This window comes from Sprattus sprattus (genome assembly GCF_963457725.1).
Source record: "Sprattus sprattus genome assembly, chromosome: 7".
Lineage (NCBI taxonomy): Eukaryota > Metazoa > Chordata > Actinopteri > Clupeiformes > Clupeidae > Sprattus > Sprattus sprattus.
The window spans coordinates 22,265,972-22,281,954 of NC_137926.1; the positions used below are offsets into that span (position 1 = coordinate 22,265,972).

Here is a 15,983-nt window from a genome sequence, read left to right on the forward strand (position 1 = left end):
CACCCACAGTTTCTCTCTCCATCCTTCCCTTGTTTCTTGTCCTACAGAATTCATGCCATCAACCACAAAAGCAGATAGACAGACTGGCATGGGGTAAATGGAGTGTGGGGGGGGGGGGGGTGGGGGGGGGTCTAAATTGGTTCAGACAGTCAATCAGAGGGATTCTTCCCAGGCTCCCCCTGGAAATACTTGCTTAATATTTGATAAGAAAGAAACTCCCTTCTCCGACCTCCTCCCCTCCGACCTATTGATTTCTGGCAATGTTTTTGCAGTGAGGTCTGCAGATTATTGGTTTTACTCATCCACATCAACATTTAATGAGGACTTGGAGGAGAGAGTCGTGCATAGGACAGGGCGGTGGGAGGAGAAAACACAGGAGGAGGCAAGGCTATGAGAAGGCACGAGGAGAACGACCAAGGGAACAAAGAGCAGAGAGTGAATTTACTCTCAACTCATTAATGTGAGGTGATAAAGCTGGGCTGAGAAGTGGGCTCGTCACTAGCCACATCATAGGCATGCATGCCGATACTGAATGTATGCTTTTCTCTGAAATGTAAGTCACTTAGGACACCCACACACACATATGGTAAATACTGAAAATAAATGTAAATATATTCATCGTGGTTCATAAACAACCCCGGAGATAAATGAGTGCACAAGTGTATAAATTCACAGGAACAAACAGGCAACAATGGCACTCACAGACTGTTCAGCACTATCCGTACGTTTACAACACATCTATTGATTCAGATGAGAGCCAAGCCCTCTGAAATAGCAAGCTCTCAATGCGTACTGCGTGGCTTCTGTTGCAGCACGCCTGGTGTCTGTATTGACGTCTTTGCCATTCTATGGCTCTGATTATGTTCCGCCCATCCTGACTCGGGCATCTCCGCGGCCCCCTGTGCAGTTCAGTGGGCATCTCTGTCCAGCGCGAGGACATGCCGCTCCTTGAACTACAGTGTAAATATTTTATCTGTGGAACCTCCCAGCCAAAGGGCACACATGAACAGATTGAACAGTGACCTTGAGAGAGGGTGAAATGAAAAACAGAGAAAAAGAAAAAGAAAGACAACAAAGGAACTGAAGGGAGGAGGGGAGAGAAAGGATTATGCAAACAAAAAAAGGAATAACTCTCAATGGTAAATAAATAAACTCTAGACAACATAACCCCGCTCAAATTACATTTGCTCAGTGATTCTAGTCCAACGACCACTTCAGACAATAGCCAATAAATGGGCACACATTCATAGTAATAGTCAATTAGTATTCAGACAGAGCTCAGTCAATTAACCACATTACAGTAATAGTGCTGCTGTTTATGGCGCTCAAATGGGCTCTATGACATTGATTGTTCAGCCCTCTCGCCAGCAGGTCATTACAGCATGCTATAAGCACGGTGAGTTGTATAATGCCTGATGTCACTCTGGTGACCTGAGTTTTACTTGATATGGTTTCATCACTTCATCGTCACTGCGTCATCATCTCTCCATAATGTCCTCCTTTGCTTGTTCTCTCTCTCTCTAGCTCTCTCTCTCTCTAGCTCTCTATCTCTCTCTCTCTCTCTCTCTAACTCTCTCCAGCTCTCTCTCTCTCTTTCCCTCTCTCTCCCTCTCCCTCTCCCTCTCTCTCTCTCTCTTTCCTCTGCTTAAGCCCAGTAATGAACCATCCAGCCAGCTAGCAAGGGACAGAAAATAGCTGCAGGCCATTCATTTTAGAGTGGCCAGATCAAGGGAGAGGAGAGGAAGGACGGCCAAAAAGACTCCCTTCTCCCTCCCAGTCTTAACAAACGTAACACCTTCTCCCACAGATTTATATGCTTTAGATAACTATCTATTAAAAAAACTAAAAATTATTTTCAAGGACTATCTATCAAAAGTGTTGTAATCTGAAGACAACTGTGGAGGATTTTTAGTCTCTGAAACCTTTAGGGTCTCTGGGAGACCAAACCCAGATGATTTCAGTTAAACAGACTGAAAGATAACAGCTGGTTAGGTATACAGCATGTTTTGTAAAGGTTGAAAGACAACCATCTTGACATTCACAACCACCCTGACCATTATGCACACGTCTCAGGGGGGATGGCTGGTTAGGCAAATATTTCTTCAGATGTCAGACCTCTGATAACCTCAGTGTTGCAAGATGGCTAACAATGCTGAAGGAAGAAGTCATATCCGGCACCAACCCCTCGGCTCCTGTTGAGGGGGGTAAATATGCAGGCCTTGGCAGGCACAGTGCTGACCCAGCAGATTTGGTGCTGATGTCTGCTCTTGTATGCTGCCAGACGCCCCATGGGGAACAAATCAAAATAAATTAAACCCATTCTTTCTCACGTGTCAATTTCTTAAGGATCCATGTCCTTCCCGCTCCATGAAAATAGATAAATAAATAAACACTTGCCACACACGTCTAACAAAAAAATAAATAAAGACGTGTCTGTTACATGTCAGAGCAGACAGACGTGCTGGCAGTTGGTCGTACATTATGACTGAACTGAACTCCATTCCACCCTGGAAGAGCATGAGTGTGGCTATACTACAGAGTGGTGTGGCCATCTGTTCCAACAGAAACTTCAATTCCCAGGGGTCTCTACTCAGGTGAACTGAGGCCGGAAGATACCACACCTTACCATAGCTGATGGCCAGACTATTAAGTTCATTGAGGCTTTGTGCTCATGTTGTACAGTGATTATAACATTGAGGATGGACAAGGTGGGGCATGGATGGGATTTGTTTGTCTGGTAACAAATCTGTAGATGGTGGAATTTTAGTACATCTTTAAGAGTAGACCCGGATATTTTAGTGTGGAGTAAATATTCCCATCCCGCCTTGGATGGGTGGGTGTATCACAGATTTAACGCAGCCTTGAGACAGAGTAACTTCTGCCTTGTAGACAATATGACACCCTAAATTACTGCAGTGATGCAGCATGTGGGGCAAAACATTCTCCAGACCAGTGGAGTGAGAGCAGAGTCCTCTGATTAGCACTAAACTATGAACCGCGGTCCAAGATGCTAACGACCAACAGTCAATCCTCACATTGGTGCAGTGCGCTAATGAAATGGGTGGCTCCCCTGTCTTGGAGCCTTTATTGAGACATCTCTCAAGTGATGACACAATCAAGGACATGAAGGGAAGAGAGGTGGGCGTCAAGAAAGTTCTGGAAGACTGATGCATTTAATACCCTGTGCGATCTAACGCAGGGTGCTGGGCAGAGCTCATTAGAACATGAAGCCCCTTTGGCCGCTCCGAGGACGTATCAATCAGGAACATCAGACAGCTGCTCCGCAGGAAGAAGTCTCATTAGTTATGTTATTACTGTGATATATCTATCAAAGCCAAAGCCGAGTTACATGCATGGCACGGCTGTGAACGTGAGGGTCTGGGCGGTGATGGTGAGTCCCAGCGCACCTCACTGTCTCGGTGGTTAGTAACCTGACAGCACTGGCTACTCAGTCAGAAGTGTTCAACGATGAACACAAGTGGCTGCCATGCTAGCCGTCTCTTGTTAACTGTCAGGCTGCTCTTCCACTGGAGTAAAATAGAAACTTCAACAAGAACTTGCTCAGGCAGGAACAGAGAGTAAGCAAGCATGTCTTTTGGTGAATTTAGTGTGGCTCTCATAAAAAAGGCATGTGGACTTTGTATAATGGGTAAGAGAAAAGGAAATAGTCCCGTCATACGCCTTAGTCACATAAAGAGCTAGATAACAATATTTTTAAGTTTCTATCTTTCTCTCTCACTCACACAAACTCTCTCATGCATACATCTTTTATAACCACCGGCACAAGTATTTCTTCCTTTGAAGCCCCTAACACAATAAAATAAGTAAAGGGATCTTGTCTCACATAATCTATGAGTACACATCCTATCCACTGTGTTCAGTCACCAAACACAAACACAACCTTGCATCAAGCTCTGCTGCTCTCCACTGTGATTTTAAGGAAGATTATCCTTGGGTCTGTGTCTTCACCAACCAAAACTCTGAAACTGAGTTGCTTTGGGAGCCGAAATCTACTCTACGGGCATTTCTTCTTCTTTTCAATGAACAAGATCAGTTACGAGGCAGCGACAGACCCACATGAGTACCCATACCCGAGTCCTATGCATCAGACAGCTGATATAGCCACCAGCCTCAGCTTTCTGCTCCTAAGGGGCAGCATGGTTGTGAAGTTGACTTTGCTTCTATGGTAACTTTTCCTATGGTAACTGTGGTCTCCCCTAGTGCGGCATCATTAAGAGGCAGAAGAGGCCAATGAAGCTGGCTGGTGGCAAGATCGCGTGTGAGAGAAGAGAATCACAAGGAGATTAATTCCCTCGGCAGTGGAAAAATAGGAACTGTGGGGGGAAGGGGGGGGGGGGGGGGGGGTGGTGGGGGGGGGGTGAAGATATGGACGGTGACACAAAGCAAAAAAAACAACACCTGATAATTAACTTCGGCTGTGAAGCTCTCTCTCTCGCTAACGATTGCCTAACCTTTAGGATTTTTCCATTCACACGTCAACGAGCTTCGCAAGGTAGGGGGGAGGGAGGGGGATAAAAAAAACACTCAGGACTACGCTTGGTCATATTTAATTTCCCATTTTTCCATTAGGTGGGTGAGACAAAGGTAGAGAGAGAGAGAGGGTGTTTTTTATGGAAATTAATGGATTTGTCAATGACAAATGATGTACGACTTGTTAATTGTACATGCCATCAGGCAACATTTCAATCTTGTTGAATGAGGCCATCATTCATGCAGTCAATTATGTTGTGACTAAACTGATGTGCCTAAGCAAATGTATATCCATTTACACTTCTGGAGTGTTCACAAATTGTTGTATGTTGTTTGTGTAAATAAATGGTTGAAAAAAAATAGTTCAGATCAAATCCCAGTTCTGAGAAACATTCTCGGTGTGCATTACATTTTATGCATCCTCATAATGAGCACTCCCATCAGTAGCAAGTAAAAACATACCTATAAACTACTTCTGTGGCTCACACAGGCGCAGAAATGAAATTATGAACTGCTTCAAGGCAAGGGTACTAATCTAGGAGGACATATTTTATGACCCTCTGCATGTCTCATCCATTTAAGGCTTCTTTTTCCTTCTCACATGCGTACACACACACACACACACACATTCACACACAAACACACACACAGATACCACGCAGAAATGCAAAACATGTTCAGCACATTCAGCTCCTTCTCCCAAACAAACACATCTCATTCCCCTCCTGGGACCCTTTGCATGTTAGGTTTAAAAGAAAGGTGGGAAAGAGTGCTGAGATCTCCAAGACTGAACATTACCTTTGATCAGAAGCAGACAAGGAACCATTGCTACAATAACACTCAAACTCACATTCACACACACACACACACAGACACAGACACACATACACATAGATCACCCTCCCCCCACAAACACACAAAAGTAAGACACTTAGCAGCACCAAAAAAGCTGAGAAGGGAAGGAGGAGAATAATTTCAGAGAATGTGATAGGATGAGGGGCACTACAGTGAGTTCACATCTTAGAACAGTCCATCGTCTGACCCTAGGATGGATCCTGGGCCCGGGCAGGTATCTGCTCCAGCATGATAAACTACCTGGGTTGGATCCTAAAGACACAACGCTCGGCTAATGTGTTCTGACATGGCCAGCAGGGACCCAGCAGCTTACGAAGTGCCTTGAACAACCATTAAACATTATAGCAGCATGGAAACCAAATCTCCAACAGGGTACACCCCACTGCTGCGCCACGGCACGGGGTTGACCTGTGTACGCTAACTCACCAGAGGATATTACCTTTTTAGTTTTTATGTGATTAACTATGAAACTCAACAAACTTCCCATAAATGTATTCTATGTAATTGATGCAAAGTTAATTAAGAAAATGGATGGGTGGACAGGTTCATTTTAAAGTCATTATCTAAGTGTAAACATTTTTGTTTATGCAGTTGCTGTGACAGATAGCTTGATGAAAATGTATTTCAGTGGCCCTCAGACTTTTGGGGCGTGTTTGGACTTCCAACTTTAGAATTCAGTCCCTCTGGATTCTCTATTTGCACAAAGATGGAACCATTTCCTTTCAAAGACACCAGCTGCACACAGAAGGCCATGCTAGTACATAATGACCCTTGAATTATCATATTCCGCTATTTAACTGAAATTTGACTTTGACATTTTTTTATATTTAAAGTGATTCATCATTTCAATTTTCAATGTTATGCTTGCCTGCCTTTTAACCTCTTCTGTTCGGTTGCCCTGTCGTAGGACCCCTGTTTCACACTTCCCAAGATAGTGACAGCATTGTCCTCTACTACCAAACATCATCCCACGGTATCACTGTAAGCTTGTCATTTACCACGTTCTCCAACTCTCCTTCCTCCTCTTCAATTCTGAACATGATTTACCCCCCTCCCACCCAACTGCTCAACACATCACTGTGCATCTCTGGCCATCTGCCACCTACATTTTATGCAGCCCATCCATTGCCAGCCATGCTCTTCACGAGCGTAAACGCTTAGCACATACACCTGCAATAAATCTCATCATTACCCACACTGAGGTGCCCTGGCCTGTGCTTGCAGCCACGTCGTTAATGTCACAATCTGATAAACAAAGTGTTTGCCCTTACCTGCTGCATTCACTTCCCCATGCATTTCTGCATGTATACTGGCTGTCTCATGTGGACCTGCTTCTCTTGTCTGCTTTTCAATCACTAACGCCCTATCCCCTCGTTCCATCCCTTTCCCAGGCCAGCCTCAAGTAGATGACACCACCCCCCCCCCCCCCCCCCCCCCCAAACCACCCCTTTGGACACGCGTCTGGTAACAGGATCTTCTTGTTAAGAGGCAGTTTTTCCCCATACTTCCACAGCTGGTTTGTTTCCACAGCTGCCTTGTTTGCTTCAAAGGCTTAGGCCGGTTAACAGTACCATGGAAATACATAAAACTGAACCTGAAACAAGGAATCCTGCATACAGTATGAAGCACCGGCTAGCAGTACCAATCCAACCGAAGCGGCATAGTTCATTAACAATAGACGGTGTATACGGTGCAGAACATAAATTAGAAGAGGGAAGTTTCCCCTTGCTTGAGTTGCTGTAATGAATAGTTGAAACTCTTAGCAACTTTCATGGTGTGAGCCTGGGCTCCAGGACAGCAGGGTGAATGATCAATATAGCTGTGGGTTCAGAGAAACAAAGAGGATGAAGTGAAGTGAAGTGGGGCGGGGGGAGCAGCAGGAAAAGAGACGCCTCCACTATTGTATTTTCTTTTCCTCCGAGCGGTGGTGTGTGATCGCTGCCAATGATTTCCCTGGCTGATCCCCTGAAAAGCTCTCTCTCACCTTTTCACAGAGCAACAGAAAGGACCACAGCCACACCAGACAAACAATACCTGCATGCATCATCGTCTTGCTCTGCCCTCCCTTCCCCACAGAGATAATGCAAGAGATGGTGTAATTAAAAAGGCAAACTTTCAAATAATCCCTACAAATCACACAGGGTGGGGGGGATTTGTCTGCACGCCACTGATCCACAATCCCCGCCCAAACGTGGCCGTTAATGGCATTGAAGTAGGACGGACCACATCTGTATTCTCTTAAAAAAACAATGCAAATCTCCCAGGCACAGCTTTGGCTGAAAGTAAGGATCTAATCACTTTGGCAGAATGCTTTTAAAGGCCCTCTGCCTTGTATTATTCAGCACAGGCGTCCTCTGCCTGTGACCAAGTACGGAGTCCAGGGCTGGGCTGTGACTGCGAATGAGAGTGCTGGGTACTCGGGGCACACTAACACAGCTCAGATGCGGAGTGGGGGTAAGTTACACTGGAACTGAGCCTGGCCCGAGAGACTCTCTTCGCTCCCCCGGCCACACGACCACGTGCTCGCGATTCAGAGAAATGAGAATGAGGCTCTCTTACATCCGAACTGCACTCACGCCACGAGGACAGCATGCAGATGCGCTTTTCCTTGTAAATGAAACAGTCCTCGTTGCATCATAGAATAATCTGTCATGTATTATATAATTACGTAAATCTGTGTTTGGTTTCATAAAACACATAACATTGTATTAAAGCCCGCTCGGGCCAGCCCTAGTGAGTTTAGCAGCGGTCCTGGCTGGGTGCCACTAACAAATGCAGACATGGTGGAAAGCAGCGAGAGGGCTGACAGTATTCTAGTGGTGGTACAATATGAATCTGTGGAGAATGTGAATGCTTATACACACACACACATACACACACACACACACACACGCACACACGCACACACGCACACACACAGACACGCACACACACACACACACACACACACACACACACACACACACGGCATAAGAATCACAATGAGTAGAAACTCACACTCATTCAATACTAAAGAATGTTGAACTGAAAGCTCTGATGAGAAACGTCCTCCTCAATATCCTATTTGACCACATTCCCAAGAACTTCTCTCCTATCTCCTTCTCTTTTTCTGTCTTTGAAGAAAAAATGCAAATGTTATGTTGAAACCCAGACACATGCTAATGCATTCTGCATTCTGAACTACAGAGACAAAAGCCTCCCTTCATTAAAGCGAAAGTATGAACCGCTAAAATATAATCGCACAGCAAATTTGCTCTCTAAAAATAATCATTTTCATTTCTATTAGATCATTACGCAAGATACTGATCAGAGGCTCGCACACTGCAAACATTATTTTATTGTACGCAGGGAAAAATATTACGCAACAGCCAACTAGGGATTAGGGTAAGGATTTCCATGAAGCTGTGGCATTCTGCTTCACGGCTCTTTGCATTGGCCCGGACATGTGTGTTGTGTTCACCCTCCTTCCCCCACAACATTGTTCTGCTTGCTGCCTGCTACGCTTCTCTCAGAGCCAGTGTATTTTCTGAGCACATTGATCCAAACCACACTGGAACTCTCTTGGGTCGCCGCAGATTTTTCAGATATAACGAACTCTTCTGACCCCAAGGCCAGCGCTCCCGTTTTTGAAACCCCCAAATCACCTATTAGGCGTGTGAGGCAAAAGTGAGGGGAGACAAAAGGGGACTATGGGTAAGCACTCCACCAGGATCTGCAGTGCAGAGAGTAGGCTAGGTAGAGAGCTTCTCTTTGTCTCTGAAACTATAGAGGCGGCCTATTTAGGAAATGCAGCGGAGTACAATGCAGTGGTAGGAGATCGTTTCGGCACACAGGCGTTTTCAGTCTCAGGGTGTGCATTTGAAATATGCCCACTCCAAGGTCACTGTGGGTAGCTGCTTCCATCTCATGCCACTCATGGCAGGGAAGGTCAGGCCATTGTTGTGGCCCTTTGTACTTTCAGGCTCACATCATGTGGGCTAATTGGTTATTTTATTGGATTTGACCACTCTGACATTCGGTCTCAATGAATAAACCACTTACGTATCTGCACAAACAACATAAGTGACTCACAAACTCTTAATGACAATCCACACTGTACTGTCACGACAAGAATAAGAGCGAGCCAGAAATGGGCAATATATTTTCAGCTACTGTAACTTTATGTCTAAAAAAAGAAGAAAAAAATATTGTTTTTAATGGAACAGTGGGCTCAATTCACACATGATAAACTCTTCAAAAGGGACCTTGACCACAACAAAGAAGTTATGGGCTCTACAACCTTAAGCAGAAGGCTTATTGTGGAGAGGGTGTTTTGGTTAGTGCACACAATATCAGTTGTAATGTGTCTGCGTAACATACCTGAATGATTGGAGGATTGGTAAAGGACTGTAGGGGGCAAAAATATTCTACTGCAAAGACCAATGTAGTACTAACACAGAGGTTTTTTTTTAAGTTAGACCACAGACCCAGTTCAAACAAGTAAAAAGAGGTTGAAAATCAATGGAGGAACTGGCAGCTTACAAACACCCAGAGACACCCAGAAACACACAAAGTTCGATTTGATTGACCACAGAGCAAATTATTTGCAAAAAAACTCTCCGTACAAACAAATCAAATCAAAACAAACAAACAAACAACAAATGATGAGAATTCCCTCCAATTCTCACACTTCCCACCTCTGGGAAAGAAGCAGTGTTGGTGGAACTGACGCCGAACAGCATGAATGAAAGGACGGAAGTGGAAGGCCACCCAGTACACTGCATCAGGAAGCTCCACCAGTCACAGAGCCAGCTGGCCTGCCAGGTTTGCATTATTCAACGTTCAAGCTCAGCGGCGGGAATTCACAGTGCAACTCAATTAAACATTCATGCCATAAAACAGTTTACCTAGTGACTGTTATGTAAAGCAATAAAAAAGGGCTCATTGAACAAGGAGAGGGAGCACTCAGATCTATTATGCATTCAATGAACCCAACCCTGAGGCGTTGCTCTGTGTCTGTGTGTATGTGAGCGAGAGAGAGAGAGTGTGTGTGTGTGTATCTCTGTAGCTTTGGGCTTTGCTGGGGATGCCAAGGCCTCCATGTGCCCTTCAAAAAAATGGTGCAGCCCGAAAAGGCTGACACAGAGCCACTTTGATGGCCCGACGGTTCCAGAGGACCCTCTCGGAGAGGAGGCCATGGTTGATCATGCCCGCTCATCGCTGTGAAGTGAGGCAATCAAAGGACACCCAGGCTGATTCTTTTTTTCAATCCCTGTACTCACTCCCAGTGCGACGCTGATGAAGGACGAGGCTCCAGCTCACACAAGCCCAACAGCTCTCCCCGGGTGTACTGTGCAGAGACGGAGTAAAGCTCTCAGAGTTCTCCTCACCCCCCCCCCCCCCCCCCCCACTCTACTACCAACACCACTCTCCTACCCACCATCCCACTTTTGAAAATGTGAACATGCCCTGAACAACTCTCAGCTTTTGGGATTTACGGCTGAGGTGGGATCCAATGAACCAAAGCTATAGGGAATGCTATTTTCAGCGAAGAAACGCACACCCTTTCACTCTGAGCACGAGGAGTTCTTCAGCACCCAGGAGCCAGTTTACTCAGTAGCGTACGGCACAAAAGTCGTTGACAGAATGGGAGCTGAGGGTTCTCGGCGTAGAACATTTATTAATGACATCACAGAGTAACACTCGGGCTTACAAAAAAAAACCTGAGAAATTTTGATTTAAGAGGACACGCTGCAGGTCCTGTGCTGCTGAGGGGATAAGATGTGTGCAGTTTTACTTTTCCATGTTTCTCTTTTATTCTTCTCTTCCCCTCTTCTTCTTTTCCTTTCACATTATCCTTGTTTTTCCCTCCCATCTTCTTCTGCTGCTGTGTTTCAATGATTAAATGAACACCACAGCTGCCCGGTCTCCTCTTCATCTCCTCCTGCATCCACCCCCCACCCCGGACAAGCACACAGTCACACACACACACACACACACACACACACACACACACACACACACACACACACACACACACACACACGCACGCACGCACGCACGCACACACACACTCACATACACCACACACCAGAGGTTTGTTTCTGTGTCCCTGTGCACAGGTTAAGGCCATAGCCTGCCGTTCCCCATCTGCCAAATAAATGAGCTTCCTGCAAGCATCGATCCCCTTCCCTCTTATCTGGCCTGATGGAGAGTAAGTGAGTGGCTCATTGTAGTGGACACTCACGCAGTCACCCACTCGCCAAGTTAATGAGTTTTTATTGACTACAGCACCTGTGTTCCAGCCTGTAACTTATCAGGGTTAGTGCTGGCTTCCAGGGAGCAAGGGGCCACATTTGCCCTCCTCCTCCTCTCCTCCTCCTCCTCCTCCTCCTTTCCTCCTCTCCTCTTTTACCTGGCCTCTTTCTATCCACTACGCTTCACTATTTCTGAACAGCTTCATCCAGACCACCCCTCACTCCCCACATTCACACAAACACACACCATGCTGTTACATACACAGAAGGGAGGTCCTGTCTAGGAATTGTCTATGACTGTTTGTTACCGTCTGCATATGCTAAAAGTTCTCTGTCACAAACCTCAAAGCCCAAAGTACAACCATAGAACAACTATGACACTTAAGTACATTTAAGTTTAGTTACATTTAAAAGATTATCATGGATTAATTTGTTCAAAGATTTTTGAATATTTTTGTTTCTGCATTAACTCTGGCCAAAATAGCAAGTTGAGTTCCAAAAATGCTTTCTTGAAGAACTCTCAAAGGTGGCAGAGTTAAGACTGGTCTCTTCTGAGAGTTCAGTCTTGGCACACAAGCAGCACAACGAGCGCCCAGTCAACTGTGCTCGACCAAAGCTGACAGCCATATTAATCTTTCCTCCATCCTCCCCCACAATGCATCGCTGAATCAGAAGTGACAAAAGCCAGAATTTCGATTTATATTTCATCTTTGCCCTTTTCCTCTAACTCGTCCCCTCTGCTGCGCTGCGCTGCGCTGCGGTGCGGTGTGTGCTGTGTTGAGGTACGCAAGTGTCTAGCCACACCTCCTCCCTGTGTCACCTAAGGCCTCCCTGAGAGCATCCAGGAAGACCGGCGTCATGACTTGACGTGACTCACAGGCTCTCCCACCGCACCGCAGGCCGGGACTACGTCTGCTCTTAATCACCCAGCCACATGACAAGACTCAAAGAGGATGAGTCCCAAAATAAATAAATAATAGATTAAAGATGGATGGGGAAAAAAATCAGGAAGTATGACGTGTATGAAAAAAAAAAATCTGTAAATCTCGCTGGAGCAGTGTGGTTTAAAGCAGTTCACGCTGTGAGGGAGAAAAGTCATAAAGTTTTGCTGGTGCCCCCCATGGGAGTTAGGAGAATAGGGGGAAATCATTGCAGGCAGCTCTGCATCACACTTCAGTGTACCACAGAGGACTCATAAGAGGGTGAATCAAAGCTTGTCTCCAAATGAGTGGTGATCTGCAGTTCAGTGGCAGTGAATGGAGCAAGATGGATTTTGCAAATGTCAAACATGTTGTGTGTGTGTGTTTCTTCACAGGAGTTCAAATCAGAAGCCTACACGCAACCTCCACCACTGATGGGAAACGGGTTACCAATGACCTTGGCAACATGAAAGGAGACAATGCTGATTCCTTCCTGCGTGCCAACTTTGTGTTTTTTTTTTCTATTCAATTATCCACCTCAATACTCTCTCACACCCACATCTAAATACACACCCACACACATGCACGCATATCAACTAATTCTGTCGCCACTGAATCACAAATGATTCATTTGTGCTAGAGGGCACAAGTTCCTGTTACTCCTCACACAGGCAAGTCACCCCGGCCATGAATATTCATCCTTAGCCTGCAACGGGTGAGAGCGCAGCATCGCAGTGTTTTGTCCCGTCACGCTCCGCTTGTTGTCTCATTCTGCAGGCTTTGCGTAGGGACCCGGTGATACGCAACAGTGGATGCAGGGAAATCACAGGGACACAGCTGTAAGGTGAGCTGGGGGGAGTGTGTGTGTGTGTTGTGTGTGTGTGTGTGTGTGTGTGTGATAACACAAGGGCCACAGGCACCTGAGATACCCTCTCAGCATCCTCAAGTGAGACGGAGAACTTAAATATTAGCCATACACCATACTCTCTCCACAATAGCACTGACGTTTAGTGGTGTGATGCGACCCAGGCCATGAAAACAAATGTGATGACCTTACGCGGAGTACACGATTCTGGCAAAAGGCTCTTGATATTTGGGCTCAACAACCAATCAAAATACATTTTGCTGCAATAATAAAAGTATTGCAACTTTAAAGGGGACTCTACAAGTGTATTGCTAGCATGACCCTCAATGTGCTGCTAATCAACAAACCCAGGCAGCAGTTGATTCTTGAAAGAGAACTGGTTCAGATCTGGAGAGGATTGGAGTCAGACATAGATTTGGCCCAGTTCTGGAGGGGACTAGACTTGGATCTGGGCAGGCTCAGCTGTGCCTTTCTGCTATCTGGGAAATGCAAGTGACAATGTCCCTTTCAGAAAACAGGGGAGTGCAAAGATGCATTGCTTCTCACACCTGAACTTTTTTCTATAGGGAGGCATGATGTGAATACAAGATACAAGGTATTTCACAAATACAGATCATGCACGTTGGAAAAGGTGATTTTTCTCTGTGTGTTTCAGGAGGGCTTGGAAAAAAATCAAGTGCGTAAGACGTCTGAAATTACTAAATCGAATATACTCAAACTTTAGTTGAGTGACAGGCAAATCAAACACTGTAGATCATTCATAAAAAAGGCACATACCACCAACTGCTTACTTTCCACAGAGTTTAATCTAAAAGGTATGTATCATAAAAGCAAGGATCCCCTGAGACAAAAGTTCAAGTTTGGGAACTGTTGTGAGCTCAGGAAATGCAATACGGAGGGTGTACTATTCAACCTCATGGGAACGGATTGTGTCACTGAGAAGGAGGGGCATCCAACCTCATTTGTTATATCAAGCGGTGTGGCACGCTCAGGGGTGCAGGCGAAGGGCATTGTTATAATCCAGAGTTCGCGTCAGCACAGTTTATGAAGATTTTTTTTTAAATAATTGATACCTGAACGATAACTAAGGCAGGACGCGTCCAAGGGCGTCCGTGCAGCTTTTAGAAGCTATTTAAAAAAGTGAATAACAGTAAGACTGTCGCCAACCGAGTGTGTTATTCCCCGGGGAGGGGGGCGTCAAGGGAGAGCAGATGCGGTTCATTCATGATTTATTTCCATCGGCATGTTTTCCCCTACCTAATCCCCAGGAGAGCCGGGTTACATCAGCACCATGCTTTTGGACGAATTAACACAGAGTTTTAAAGGGAAAACAATACCGCTTACATCAAATACTACCAGGGTCAGGGCGTTTTACAGCTCTTGGTGGACACAAGCATTTTATACGCCAAACGCACGGCAGTTGATCTGTCCTGATGTTAACAGCGAAGAAAGCGAGAAGTGGTTATGATCGTCCAACTCGAATTTGCTGCTGTTTGTCATGCTCTCAGTTCGGTTCATAATTCAGAAAGCCCACGACTCCTATGTTCGTTCATCGTAAATAAATAAATAATCAACACAATCTCATCTGAGAAGCAAAACAAAACACGCACATTACAACCCGCTTAAGGGATTAAAATAATACTGGACATCTCCGAGGAGCAGGGAATCGCTGGCGACACAGAGCGAACGATGCGTAATGCGCAACCTTAGCACATGGCAACTTCGGTGCATCTGTTAAAACACCCACCTGTGTTAAAAATAAACGAAGAAGCCGGCTACTTTGCTCATCCAAGAATGGCTACGAGCACCCGAATAACGATTGCATTCCCTCGAAACAATCAAACTGAACGTACTCATTACTCTGTCTTTGCACTTCAAAGTATGCAATAGACCGACAATTCAACACTAACATTTAACACCTTCAAATCATTCCCACGACCTGAACCAACTGTTACGGCTCGACAACTTTAAATGAAAAACATATTTTGACTTACGGAAATGAAACGCAACAGGCACCAGGAGGCACGCGTAATGGAAACGGGCTGCCATTCTGCATCAGTGTGAGCGCAGTCTGGTGAAAAGACCGTGAAATAGTAATTCAGTCGGAGTATCCGATGAGTTTTATTGGATCCTAGCAGCCTTTCCACTGGCTAGAACCCACAGGAGAGATCAGACATCGCGCGCAGATAAGCAGCAAGTGAATGGCCCAGGATGGATATTGGAGTAAACGTGTGGGGTAGGGGCGGGGGAGGCAGTCCGACTCAAAATGCGTAATCTCACTTGTTTGAAAACTACCGTCAACTGTGCTTGTTGATGCATGTCAGAGTATTATTTGTCACACTTGACTAAAAACGTAAAATACGTCAATTACAGCTATGACTTAATGAACAACCACTGTAATACGATAAAGTATTCATTCTATGGCAAATGGTGAGATCCATCCGACACGGATTAAGCTGTACAAACGCATGCTGAATCGTCCGGCGTAATCCCGTCCACGGGGAATACAAACGTCACAGGGATCCGGCTATGCGGGGGAATAAACCCTACATGGATTAGAGCCACACATACGCAGTCCCAGCCTGTAGATTTTATAGAAATTAAAACGAATGTAGA

General features: G+C 45.5%; 1 protein-coding gene across 1 annotated transcript in view; it reads right to left on the minus strand.

Moving 5' to 3' along the window:
* The window catches only part of nrn1la (neuritin 1-like a), a gene marked incomplete at its 3' end in the record, with an annotated part of 21,122 nt that extends 5,662 nt beyond the window's left edge, over window positions 1–15,460 (minus strand). The window contains exon 1 of the mRNA XM_080842078.1: window positions 15,362–15,460. Within this exon, the coding sequence (XP_080698204.1) occupies window positions 15,362–15,416 (55 nt within the window). The 5' untranslated portion in view covers window positions 15,417–15,460. The remainder of the gene's footprint in view (window positions 1–15,361) is intronic.
* Between the last annotated feature and the right edge of the window lie 523 nt (window positions 15,461–15,983).